This window comes from Cyprinus carpio, chromosome A16 (genome assembly GCF_018340385.1).
Source record: "Cyprinus carpio isolate SPL01 chromosome A16, ASM1834038v1, whole genome shotgun sequence".
NCBI lineage: Eukaryota > Metazoa > Chordata > Actinopteri > Cypriniformes > Cyprinidae > Cyprinus > Cyprinus carpio.
Genome location: NC_056587.1, coordinates 18111258 through 18126116, shown reverse-complemented (window position 1 = coordinate 18126116; position 14859 = coordinate 18111258). Strand labels below are relative to the sequence as shown.

The 14859-nt window shown below is 34.4% G+C and overlaps 1 protein-coding gene across 4 annotated transcripts in view; it reads left to right on the top strand.

Annotated features, from left to right (window-relative positions):
• The window catches only part of LOC109055978 (oxidation resistance protein 1-like), a 140553-nt gene that overhangs the window by 75718 nt on the left and 49976 nt on the right, over positions 1-14859 (top strand). For all 4 annotated transcript variants that reach the window (XM_042773080.1, XM_042773081.1, XM_042773079.1 and 1 more), the window contains one exon: positions 13113-13195. In XM_042773080.1, coding sequence (XP_042629014.1) covers positions 13113-13195 — 83 coding nt within the window. The remainder of the gene's footprint in view (positions 1-13112; positions 13196-14859) is intronic.

The following is a 14859-nucleotide window of genomic DNA, read 5'->3' as shown; positions in this document are numbered from 1 at the left end:
GGAGGGTTAGGAGTTCATATCCTGGTTTTACAATACATGCAGAAGCATTTGGTATGCTAAAGTTTATTGCTGCATTGTTGCTCTGGTTTTGTTTGCTCAGACTCTGCTGACATATTCATGGTTCCTCTGGTCATATAATGATCATGGTCTCTAATGAATATGCATTTGTCTATTTTGGTTATGACCCTAAATATATTTTTATATTAACTTTATATTTAATAATATTTAATCAACCGCAGCTGCTTGCAGTTTCTACACTTACATAGTTTCCACACTTGCAGTGTGACATAAATTTGTAAAATTACAGATATTCAGTGTTTTCAGTCTTCATTCACTTGTATCATATTGAAAAGAGTGAGTACGATTTAAATTTGGTAACACTTTAGTTTAGGGACAAATTCTCACTATTAACTAGTTGCTTGTTAATGTGTATTTGTAGCATATTGGCTGTTTGTTAGTACTTATAAAGCAGATATTAATGCCTTATTCTCTAGTGCATGACCATATGTTAGATCCTAGAATCCTACCACATACCTAAACTTAACAACTACCTTAACTATTAATGAAACTACAAAATTTGTAGTTAATAGTGAGAATTTATTAGTGAGATTTAATAGTGTTTTTTTTTGTGTTTAGCATTTCATGGATATTAAAAAGTCATGCAAATTTGGAATAATGTAAATATGAGTAAATATTTTTAAATTAATTTTCATTGATTTTTAAAAAAATCATGAACCAACTGATAAGGCAATGGAATTCTATTGGTCAAACTCTGTGGGAACCCTTCATATTGTATTGGCACTGACAGACCTAAAAAATAGTCCGTGGATGCATGTCTGAAGTGCAGTTTTGTAAAGAAGCCCCAAGTGCTGTGAACACTTGCATCAGACTCTGTGTTATGTATTCTTGTCACAGTGAGCCATGAGTCTGGTTAATTGCAAGGCCTAATTAGACCAGAGGACGACTCGGAGGCATGATGGTATATGCTGTATGATGATAGATATGTTTCGTCCGGTAGCAGTTTTTAAATACTGTTTATTCTGCAGTATATATACAGTAAGTGGATGTATAAATGTAATTTATTCCTGTGAAGCAAAGCTGAATTTTCAGCAGTCATTGCTTCAGTGACAGTCTTCCGTGTCACATGATCCTTTAGAATTCATACTGATTTACTGCTTAAGAAATATTTCTTATTATTATCAATGTTGAAAACAGTTATGCTGCTTCATATTTTTGTGGAAACTGTGATGCTTTTTTTCAAGATTGTTTGATGTATAGAACATTACAAAGAACAGTGTTTATTTGAACGGTATTGTATATGTTAGTGCGGTGGGAAAAAAAAATAAAAATCTATCACGAATTCGACACACACAGACATGCTTTACACTCATAAATGCATTCAGTGTGAATTTGAAACAGTTCCAAAGGAAACCAATTAGAGTTTTATCAAAAAGCTGTAACATGTCTCAAGAACAGACCTAGGGCAAAATAATCGCTAAGAAAAAGTGTAACAAAATGTCTCTAGAACAGATATATGGCAAAAAAAAAAAGTAATCAAACCTTCAAAACAAAAAATAAACACATTTTTGTTGCATTTCCAGAGCTGTCTTGTGTTATGTATACTGTTAAATTACCTTGACTACTATAAGATTTTGGTCATAGAATAGAATTCTAGGCCAGAGAAGAGTAAATTGCAAGGATTTGACTCCTGTGAAATTGCCAAAGTACAGGAAATAGCATTGCACCACTGGTTCACCACAACCTTCAGTTAGACACATAAAAGGATAACTGCAGCAAACAATATTGCTGTCCTTTCCATTTGACACTTATCAAAGCAGTGCAATGCTGATAGCACCATGTAAGCCTATTTGCATAAATGGATTAAAAAACACAGAGGTTAAAACAAATGGAGCGCATCCTTGTGTAAAGAGTAACTGACTGTGGGAAATCACATTTCTGCATTGCTTAACACTTAAAATGAAGCATTCCTGAAATACAGTGGGGATTGATGAGTGTTTTAGTTTTTTAATTTAATGCAAATATTTTCATTAATTAATATTTATAATCATTATAAATATTATAATCATTATAAACATTATCAGATATTTTCATTAATTAGTCATTGATAATGTGATATCAGCCCCAAATGCTCTGTGTTGGAATTTTTAGAAGTCATGCTATTTGTAAATCTACATGCAAAGCAATGAAATAATGGCACAGCGTTTTCTGGAGCGCCTCTGGCCCCTCATTACAGGAGATGGACCAGTCTAAAGAATGAGTGGGCCGCACTGATGCTGTGCTGGAAGCACAAGGAGTCCATTAGCATACATCTGCACTGGCTTTAGACAGACGTGGGAGGCTCAAGACATGTCCTGCTTTTCTCTAGATCACCCCCAAAGATGAATGGGGGGAGTGGGTGTGTTTTCATTACTGAGTTAAGACTAATTCCTCAGTGCATCAGCCAGCACTGTGCTGGGCAAATCCAAGAGGTCATGTGCGGATGCCAAAACAAATAGAACTGGAGCTAGCATGGCATGATCTTTTATCTGCAAAACTGCCTGTCTAACTAGGGCACAGGTATTATGATAATGGTATATATTTTATTTATATATTTCATTTTACTTATAATAATAATAGTCATTAGGATGCATTTTTGTCAATTCTTCATAATTCCTACTTATATAATATATATTTAAATCTATTAAATGTAAATTAATATGTATTATATAATTTAACACATTAAACAATGACTAGAAATGCATCCCAATGACTATTTTATATCTATCTATATCGAAAATGTTTTAATAATATTTATTAAATTTTATAATATTCATATATTTTAATGAACATATAGTAAATTTAAAATATAATTTAACATGTTTTATTATTATTATTATTGTTATTATTATTTATTACATTTGCATAATAATTTATGTATATGATAAATCAAAAACTTGAGATACAATTATAGTTTTTAGTAAATAAATTTAATATTCTCACATTTTAATGAACATTTAGTTCATAAATTTAAAATGTAATTTAATTTAAATGATAATTTTTAATATTATATATTTATTACATTAAATGATATATTACATTTATAAGCATATCATTTTAGTACTATAGTACTAATATAAAATTATTTTAAAAGTTTTTTTTTTTTCTGCTGTAAAGTTGGGCATTTTAACATGGGGAGTCGATGGGATTGACTCCCTTTTGCAGCCAGCCTCTAGCGGCCAGTTGACGAATTACAGTTTAAGTTACTTCCTTGTTGGCTTCATGAGAGAGAGCGGGAGGTTGCCGCTTGGTTGAAATGCATGTTTTGTTTATTAAATATTTAACAAGTGAAAGGTACATCATCCATTTGATTGCTTTCTGTTTTGTTTGGAACTTGGATGCAAACCAAAAGGAAAATGTAACATTAGCACTGACTCCATGGACATCACCTTTGAACTTCATTGATTGCTCGAAAGCGTTGTGGCCCCAGCGGTGTTTATTTGGCGCTCGTCTAGACGAAATGCTAAAGTAGCAGAGAGGGTTGACGCTCAGCAGATCAAACTTTGCCCTCTATTCAATAACCTTTTAAATTCTGACTGAGCATCCAGGCCCGGTGTGCGTCAAAGGCCGAGGGAGCTGTTTACTTGCAGCACAGCGGCTGATCTTTCAGCTCCAGCCTATGCTCTGGGGCTTTTTTTGCCCCTGACCTGTATTATTTGTCCTGCTTTCCTGATGGTGGATATGGATTTAGCACTAAAGCTGCCACATGCATTGAGATGAAGAATAGTTAAAGCGTCTCTGCTAAAGGGAAGTGTTGAGCTAGAGGTCACTTCTCATCCCAGTGTGCTCTTTAGTTACGCCAATAAATTTGAATTGCATTGAATTGAAATGCACAATATTAATCAGTAATTTTACACATGATAAAATGTGCAGTTAATTTGCTTGGAAAATACTTGTGAATACGGTCGCCAGCCATAAAAAACGTAAAGTAGCCCAGCCTAAAAAGAATTTGTCTGTATTAAAAGTATTGCTCTTAACAGACCTGTGTGTTTTGTATCACTAGTGCAGTGTCCGTTCTCGGAGCATATAAGCCCTGCCCGTGTGAGCTTCAAAGCTCAAAAATGGTATTCGGACTAGCCCTAATACCTCCCATTATAATAATTTATACTACGGGGCCGTTGAATGCTTGAATCTGATTGGCTGACGAACGTTCTGAGGTGTGCAATTATTTTCTGGGAAACATTACAGTTCCATATCACTTCGCATATAGTAAAACTGTAATAACGGAAATTACAGGACTAACAAAAACAACAACATGACAGATGATTTTCTGAAAGTAAATACACATGACATTTCTCACTGGCGAGGTAATAACAGCGCTGTTTAGAGACGCTGCTGCAGCCTAATTCAAACAAGCTCTCTCTCTCTCTCTTTCTTTCTCTGTGTGTCTGTCTCTCTCGCTCTCTTTCTAATAACTTCATTAATAACTGCATTAGAATGCTATCAACGGCTCAAGTCTCCATTACCAGCTTTAAAAAGATGTTTTGGAACCAGCAAAAGAGACGTTGGATGAGATGCGGAAGAAATAATCCACCTCACAACAGCGATTTAAGTACAAAAACCGGACGAATCCCTTTAAATTTTTATTTTTATGGATGTGTTGTGTTGTGTTATATGTAGTATAAGCGGAATAATTGACTCCGGGCCATTGAATTATTAGAAAAATAATGCAACCCCGAGGTGTAACTTACATAGAATATATTATAGAACATACCAAGCTGTATGTATGTTTTTTTATTCTCCTTCATTTTCATTTAATTTTTTCTCATTTGTTTTTTTTTTGTTGTTTTTTTTACTGCAAAGGGACTGAAAATTTGCCTTTTGGTTATTTTGAATCCATTTACATTTATTTAAATGTTAATTCATTTGCATTGTCTTTTTTTAGATAAATAATACATAAATAAATATTAACCTTTTTAATGATTTAATTGTTTTTTTCTTATATCGTGACATGCATATAGACTCGAAATGAATCCCTGAATAATTTTTGCACTGGCTTGTCTCCTTCATTTTCCTTTAATTTTTTCTCCTTTGTTTTTTTTTTTTTTTTTACTGCAAAGGGACTGAAAATTTGCCTTTTGGTTATTTTGAATGCATTTACATTTATTTAAATGATAATTCATTTACATTGTCTTTTTTTAGATAAATAATACATAAATAAATATTAACCTTTTTAACAATTAAATTGTTTTTTTCTTATATCGCCACATGAAATGTTGACATGCATAGAGACTCGAAATGAATCCTTGAATCATTTTTGCACTGGCTCGTTTAAATGAATCATCAGATTTATGTTACACAATATTAAATGAAAAATGATCGCTGATATGATAACAACGCAGTGAGAAACAAAGTTTGTTTAACATTACATACTATTTTTTAAATACCATGCCTTTTTCTTGTTATGTTTTAGTGTTGTATTCCTTGATAGAATATTTTAAATAGTAATGATTCTTGCTTAATCAACAAGTATCCCATTGTTCTATTCATTATTCAGCCTTTCTACCAAACTCTGATATCTTTAGTAGTTCTCACACGATCACATTAAAAGCAGAGCTCAACTCATGACAGCAGTATAGAGGCAGACTTTGGCCACTGCTTTATTTGATTTGCAAACTAAATAGTGCTCACTAAAGCAATAACCGAGTGGATGGAGGGATCTTGCTGCGATTAGTCACCCTGGAGTGAGTGCTAATGAGAGGCTCTGGTGCGGGTGACACTCGCGGAGCCACTGACAGGATCGGGGTTTGATTAATTGACCTGGGGTGGGTGTTAATGAGGGAAAGGAACAGGCCATGTGGATTCCGGCGTCCAAACTGCAGTCCCAGCAAACACACACACACACACACACACACCAACTACTGTGACAGTCTGGGCCGTGAACACTGCCGGGGACTTTGAGCTTTTCGGTTCAGTGAGCGACTTTGCCATGTTTTTCCCATGGCTGTTACTTCTCCCTTTGCTAAAGGGGTCATATGATGAAACAGGATTTTCATCGTATGTTTGAAGTACCAAGTCTGATGTACCATTTACTCTTAACTTATTCTAACTAGAGCTGAAACAACTAATCGATTTAATCGATTAAAATCGATTATTAAAATAGTTGTCAACTAATTTAGTAATCGATTCGTTGCTAAATAATTTTTATTTTGCCGTAAGCGGCTCATTTCGTGCATATTTTAAATCTGCGGTGACCAAAGTGTGGCAGTAATGAGCCACCGGAGGTTTTACACAGCCAGTACAGCAGGAGAAGTAGCGAATAGCCAATAGCTGGCCTCGTTATATGTCACGTGCTTCCCGCACAGCGTCTCTGCAGCATTCAGCGTGATGGGTGAGGCAGGCGGCAGTGGAGTAAGCTCGAGAAAGAAAAAGAAAAACGCGGAAGATAAAACTAATCGGACGAAGTCATCCAAAATGTGGGAGCACTTTACTTTGAGCCTTCAAAAAAGAAGAGTAACCTGTAAACTGCGGCTGTTTTCTGCGGCAGGAAACATATCCTCTAAAAAGAGAGCAAGCCTAACTGTTAAGCCCTGAACATTTTGGACATGTTGACGTTTTTTGCACTGCAATGCAAAGTTTTTCTCAAATAATGAGTGAATAGTGTTCTGCCTCATTTCCCACAGGTAGTCGAATTCCGGTCAGTTCAGGCATAAGCTGTTTTGTTTAACATTTTATCGCTTTATTACATTTTTGAATTATTGCACTGTTAAAAGGACCACTACATATTTAAATCCGATGAAAATCACAGTGTGCAGACTTTTATTTGTGCAGATTCTGCAGTACAATGTTGTTTGCAAATGTTTAGTCGTAAAAAGCTGATAACATTGCTTTTTAACAATTAACATTTAAAGCTTTGTCGTTTACCAGTTCATAATTCAGTCTTGCAGCCTAATTATGACTGACTGAGAGAGGTTAATGTTTAAATGTATTTGAAATGCACTTTTTTTCTAAGTATTCACTGCACTTTTTCACACAGCAGGTTTTTTATGTGTGTCCAATTTTTTTCTGGACAACCTTCTGATGGTTTTTACTTTAAATTTTACTTTAAAATGTGAGTTCCATTCAGGTTTCATGCCATTGGCACTTTATTCGAAGGATTGTTTACAATTTCACAGCATAAGCTATAAAGCTGTTTCCCAGGTATAAGCTGTGTGTTTACAGGAAAAAAATAATAAAATGCAATTTACTGCAATTTTATTCTGTTTTATTCTTATTCTTCGTGAAAATATGTTCTGAAAGATTCCTTAATAAGCTTTGTTCGGGATGTTAAAGTACTTTAGGAGCCCTAAGGACTGCCATGGTGAAAACATTATTTGAAATCTCCTTGTGAAATTTGCTAGAGTATGTATGGGTCAGTGTTTTGATTGGAGAAGAGTTCGACAAAGGATAACTAACATAATAAAAACACAACTCCAGGTATGTTTTGATGAGGATATGACAATGCAAAAATGGTTAAAATCTCTAAAAAGTCTATGTATATAAGTACATAAACCGATTCATCGATTAATCGTAAAAATAATCGACCGATTAATCGATTATCAAAATAATCGTTAGTTGCAGCCCTAATTCTAACATTAAAACTGAGCAATAACAGCTTGTTCAGAAACACATTTAGTCATTCCAGATATATTCGTTAGGTGAGAAGACAAGACAATATATATATATATAATCATTTACATGCATTAATACATATATATATATATATATATATATATATATATACATATATAAATTCAGTAGGTTTACACTGGTGTAAAATGGAGTGTTTTAAAAATGCTTTTTTTTTTAGCTGGCAAGAGGACACAGGTGTAAATCTGGACATACTATGTTTTTAAAAATTGCATCTGATCATTTTTAAGAACTTTCCACAATATTTTTCCCCCATCAATAAATATAATAGTATAAAATAATTTTATTTTTCATAATTTTATTGTTTATATTTGATATTTTTATAATTACTTTTATTTATACATTCATACATTTAGAAATTAAAAGGCTCTAAGCTGGATTCAAAATTCATTTGGCTTAAAAATAATTCCTCACAGTCTGATTTGTAAAAGTCTCAGTAGTTATTATAGAAGTCTTAAAGGTACAATATAGCAAAAATAGCCTTTTTAGTGTCAAAAAGGGGATGGAATATGGTCATGAAAATATAAACTAACATTATATAACTAAATCTCATTAAAAAAATTAAAAAAAAAATCTGAAAGTCCTTTCTTACTGAGAAAAAAATGTGAGTGAATTTGTTGTGTAAAGTGGAAAATGGAAAGCATGCTTGTGCCAACTTTTCCTCCCAGATGTAACAAAGTGTGATTGCACAAAATATTCTTTTTTTCTGTTTAACATTTGACACAGAGATTTTCATTAGCATAAGTCAGAAATCAGATTAGACTAATCCTGTGATCATATTAAATAATGTGTGTTTAAATGTAAATACATGATGCACAGCGACTGTTATGGATATCAGTAACATGTTGCTTTTACATGCACTAATACATGTGAAGAAAGAATGTGAACTTGAGAACGGCATGCAGTCATATGAGCAAAAGCATTAAAATCATGCTAATTATCACATGCATGTACTTTACAGTGTGTTATATAGTTCATAATAGGACAGTTTTCTTTTAAGTTTTAGTTTTTTATTTAATGAATGGCCATGTGCAATTAGTGTTACATTTGCAGACAAAATAGGTAAAATGTTACAAATGTATCTGGGTCACGAATAATATTATTTCCTTTGCCACTGAAAGGAAAAAGAGAACAGCGTGTGGCCTTGTCCCATATTTCCCACCTGTGTTATGTGTACACTGAACGCTAGTTCTTATTAGCAGTGGCCATTTTATTTAGAGCACAAAATGCTAGATAATCAGTGAGCCACAGTACAATGGCTGTTCCAAAACACAGTGAGCTGCCTATGTAGTGTTCCAAATCACTGACTTAAGAGGTTTCATTTGAACTAGGATGCTGCCTATGTAGACCACAATGCAGCTCACTGGACTTGTGAACAGATCCAATGTGTCATGGGTACTGAGAACAAATGCATATTTATTCAAGAGATTTGTCTTATTTTGTTGATGGAGAGACACCAAATCCATCGTCTCTGCGGTTCTGGAACATTCTGTGTATAGCCAGTGTCCATCCAGAGCCACAGAGACGATGGATTCGGTGTCTCTCAGACACACATTGGGCTCTTTGTTTAGTTTCAATGTGGCAGCTCTTATCTCAGCGTGTGAAAAGCCTGTTTCAGATGATACACACACATGTGAGGGTTCAGTTCCAGACAGTTTCGCCATTTTTCATGGAACTTATCTCTGCTGTGTGTGTTTGCTCGTTGTGTTTCTCTTTCTGACTCATTCCTTGGGCAATGCTGCTGTACTGGAATACATAGACATTAGCATATTTTTGCTATCTATTATTGGGGTTTTGTAAAAATATGAATTATATTCATTATACCCCAATTATACCTCAAAGTCATTTGAGTAATTTCAAAAACAACGAATATTAAAAATATTAAACCATAATTTTTGTTTTTTCTTGAAATTTTATATATATATATATATATATATATATATATATATATTATATATATACATACACATACACACACACACACATCTAATATATTATATAAATATATAATAGCTTGAAAGTGAGTAATATGATGCATTGGAAAAAATATGAGCACTTCTAATGCCTCGAGGCCTGTTTCATAAAACAAGTTTACCAAATAAGCCAGGATTATTTCAGTTAGGCTGACTCATTGTCAAATGATTTGGTTCCATAAAGCAAATTTAACATAGGCCTAGATCAAGCTTAGTCATTATGGCAACATGCTGGGAAACTAACCTGGTCTAGAGCAGGCTGTCAGGTTAAGCTGAGTTCCTCTAACACTGACCAATAGGAACATAATGATATTGATATTACCACTGACTCTCTCACATACTATTATTTGACTTTTTTTTACAGTTACAAGCCATGCAGCCTTTCTCTCTGCTTTTATGACATCTGTACCTTTTATAGTTTACAGAACAGATAGCAGAACATTACAGTCTAAAATTGCTCTTTAAAGCATTAAAATAACTAAATTAAAAGTTAAAATCACCAAATTAAAAATGAAATTAATAATAAAGAAAATGACACACATTAACTCATTTGAGCTTAGTAATTAGGACTGTGCTAGCTTACATTTGATTCGCCCATTACAACAGTTTACATTACTGCTATAATAAAAATACACTTATATGTAGGTTTAAAATTCTACAAAAGACACATTTAATTCCAACAACAAATATTTTAGCAAAATGTTTGTTTACTCAGAATTATTGTGCTACTATTCTATTGCGCTCCGTCTGTTTAGTGTGCATGCGCGCAGCTGCACTCGTTCACTCGCGTAAGCCTCGCCCACTCCGGACAGCAAAATGTATATGTTTGCGTGTCTTTCTGACATTTACTGATGAAGAATATACCAGTGCCATGTCAGTTATGTACTGAGGAAAGCACAACGTCTTAAATGCATTAAACAGCACAGATATACTCACTGTTTGCTATGGTGAATCAATCTGATCCATGATCGACAAAGAGCTGCTTAAAAATAAACTTGCACAAATTAGTGATTGTGTGAACTTAATTGGTCATTTATGCAACCACTTTTGCCCTTATTGATTTGTTAGGCTATTTCAAGTCAGGTTTTGGACTTTAATTCCCTATTTTCCTCCGCTCTCCGTAGTGTTGTGAGCCGTCATTTTCACGCAGCAGCGGTGATGAGAGATCGCGCTTGAGAAACAGTTTAGAGAGGAGAAATCAATCTACATATGAAATATTGGTCACTTTCTAAACAATAAAATTATACTGCATCCACTAGTAATTATATATGAATAAATCAGTTTTTACCGATGCAAATACGCCAGAAACAATGCATCGTGATACAAATGCCATTTGTATCTGATGCACAATTTTTTAATCAATGCATCGCATCATTGACTTTTTATGCAGATGCACTGAATCTGAATCTTCCCACCCCTAATATATATATATATGTATTTATTTTGAATCTTCCCACCCCTAATATATATATATATATATAGACACACACACATATATATAGAACACAGACGTATATTAAAGCATATTTATTTATTTATTTATTTATTTTAACCCTTCAGTTGTGTTCTGCCCAGACTTCCTGTTTCATTTTAAAACATATCAGCACAAATTAATCTGCAGAATACTTTTCAGTTCCCATACAGTTTATGTTTCTGAATGTGGGAATCACATATCATCCTTTGAATCAGTTCAGATCAGCTTATGAAATATCATGACAGCATGTTTCAGAGAAATAAATCTCTATTTTAGAGGCACTCTTTTAAACGTCTCATTCAGTGACATGAACTGTAAACACAGAGAGACTGTTTGTCAGGTTACGCTCTCAAACAGAGGTGTGATTAAACATCAGTGTTTGTATCAGTGCTTGCACTGGCCTGGTTTCTTTCGCTGCCGTCTCTTTGGTGTGAGCACAGAAATAGCAGGACGACTTTGACTCATTGCTACACAGCCGAGCAGTGCAGAACCTGTTTGATGGATTCTGGAGTTAATGTTAATGTGAAGACGGACAGACCGCCTGAAGCAAATTGAACATGTGGGAGAATTGCTAACATTGTACTCATTACCCTGAACATACACACAAACACCCATGAGACTATATGCATACACATTAGTGCTGGATATAAATTTAGGTTTCACGATCAGAGACTTCATTTGAAAAATCTGATTTAGATTTTTTAATGTATGCCTTTACAATAGAGGAGCGGAAAAATTTTGTTAGCTAAACATTTCAAGTTCACTTAAACATAAACAAGTTCCTTGACAGTTCGTCCCTTTTTTAAATGTCAGTTTTTATACCAGGGCTGAATAGTTTGATGAATGCAATCAACTGCAATTTAAAATTTCCCCCTTTTTGTTATGGGGAAAAATCACACTATAACATGGTCACCAAAAAAGTGTGGGACACAGTTATTGTAGGCCTTTATGTTTTGGTTTAATATAGTCTTAATATAATCAATTTAAAAATTAATAATAGATTTTTACTATAATATGATAAATTTTAAATAATAAAATATAGATTATAATAAGTAATAAGTGCATTTTAATATAATAAATCAGTTCATTATTAAAGCATTATTACAGTATTGTATAATTTTAATTGTTACTTTTGGGGTCAGTAATATTTGTACACGTATCACAGTTTCCACAAAAATCTTATGCAACACTGTTTTCAACATTGATAATAATGAGAAATGTTTCTTGAGCATCAAATCAGCATATTAGAAGGATTTCTGAAGGATCATGTGACGTGAAGATTGAAGTAACGATGCTGAAAATTCAGCTTTGCATCATATCGCATAACATACGTTAATCTAGAATGAAACTGACGTTTAAAAGTTTGGGGTTGGTACTTTTTTTATGTTTTTGGAATAAGTCTCTCTGTGGACTAAGACAGCATTTATCTGATCGGTAAAAACAGAAATATTGTGAAATATTATTGCAATTAAAAATAGCTGTTTTCTATTTTAATGTCATTTAAAATGTAATTTATAGGTAATTTCCAGAACATATCTAATAGTTCTCAAGACAATTTTATTCATCTAATAGTTATAGGCATCAAAATGCACCATATGTGATACTGTCAGGAGGCAACACTACGTCTCTCTCTATCTCTCTCTCTCTCTCTCTCTCTCTCTCTCTCTCTCAGAGGTCAGGGTGGTCTCTGTCTTTTACAGTGTTTGCAGCAGCAGGAGGCATTGCAAGGTGAAGACACATTGGCTGTCATTGTGCTGAGCGAGAGAGAAAGAGAGGGAGACAGTGGGGAAAGGAGGGAGGTAGACAGGGAGGGTGAGAGAGAGAGAGAAGCTGCATTCTCTGGCTTACCGGAATCGCTCGTTCACACTCGCTGTTGACGGATGAGCCGTCGGTCGAGGCTGAGAGCTCGGCAGCTTGAGTCAAGCTGAGGGGAGAGCGGAACATGAACATAATGAGAACCTTCCCTCGCTTGCTTTCAGATACCGGCCAGAAGAAGACGCCAGAGAAGAAGGATGGAAGGCGGATGTCATTCCAGAGACCGAAGGGCACCATTGAGTATTCCGTAAGTGGGAACATCAACCCCTTTCCTTGTTATGTGTTTGCATGTGCTGTGTGTTATAGGCTTTTATCTTCCAGATCTCGTCCCGGCACTGTTTACTCAGAGGATTTTTCCACATGTACCTGCGAGATTTCTGTGAGAGTTTGCACGAGGACTCTGTGTGTGTGTATCCACAGGGATGATTTGAGAGCAAGTGTGTTTTCATCACCTTTTAGGATGGAGAGGCGCTGCATGAAGCCGTGCGAATGTTTACATCAGCCTGTCTATTTTCACCGGTCTGCATGCGTTCCAGTAGAGTGTTGCTGAATGACCTTCCTTTCTGCGTTTGCATTTCTATTGATTTTGCGAGAATGTGTGCCGAGCGAGAGAGAGAGAGACCGCGTGAGCTTCGATTGTCTGTCTTAACAGCTTGTTGTGTTCTTGAAATGACCCTCAAATTCCAGCTGCGGGCAGAACACTTCTCATCTCTCTCCCTAGTAACAGAGGAGCATGTGGGTTGAGCTGAGATCTGGAATTCTGCCTGGAAGTGGAAAGAGGAAACTGCTGGCAGCTAGAGCTGTCATTTAGCCAGAAGATTGGAGTCATACTGCTTTTCCACCAAAAATGGTGCTGGTGCTGATGCCGGAGCTGGTGCTCAGTCAGGGAATCTGATAAGAAGCAGCCAATGTTTTTGACTTAGATGAACTGACTAGGTCACTGTCTTTGTTTACAAATCTTATGAGTTTTGAAAACATATTTTAACATTCAAAGTAGTGACGTGCAAAGTCAACTAGTCAGGGCTACCTAAATTTTAAAGAAACAAAGTTTAAAGCACAGAATGTTGTCAGCATGCTGTTGAAAGCAATGTAGCTAAAAAATATTAAAACTAAATATATGTGTAAGAATAACACTAAGTTAATCAACATTGATTTTTGATTAGTAGCACTGTGACCCATCCCTAATACAAAGTCATTTAACTGAGTGCCTTTTGGATATCAGGGGTTTATTTATGTATAATTTAAAATTTATATTATTTTTGGTTGGGCACAATTTTTTTATATTTTTGAAAAGTCTAGTGCTCACCAAGGCTGCATTTATTTAATTAAAAATACAGTAAAAATATAAATGTTGTTTAATATTATTACAATTTAAAATAACCTTACTTCTATTTTAATACTTGTAATTTATTCCTGTGATGGCAAGGCTGAATTTTCAGCATAATTGCTCCAATATTTAGTGGCACATGATCCATCAGAAATTATTCCTGTATGCTGATTTGCTGCTCAAGAATCATTTCGTATTTTTATCAATGTTGAAATGTTGGAAATCAAATTTTTTTCAGGATTCTTTTCTGAATGGAATGTTCAAAATAATTTATTTAAAGTACAAATCTATTTTAAATGTTTTTAATGTGTTTTGATAAGTTATATGCATTCTTGCTGAATAAAAGTACTAACAAAACTTACTGACCCCAAACATTTGAACGTTGATGAATATTTACATTAATTCACCACTTTTCAGAGAAATTGAATTCTAAAGCGCTGCATGCTGTCAGTGTGCTAATGAAAGCATTTCTGCTAAAAAAAAAAAAAAAAAAACTTAAATAATGTAAAAGTAATTTTTAAGAAAAATTAGAACTGTTCAGTTTGTTAACTTCTAGTAGACTAATCAACCATTGTGATCAATTA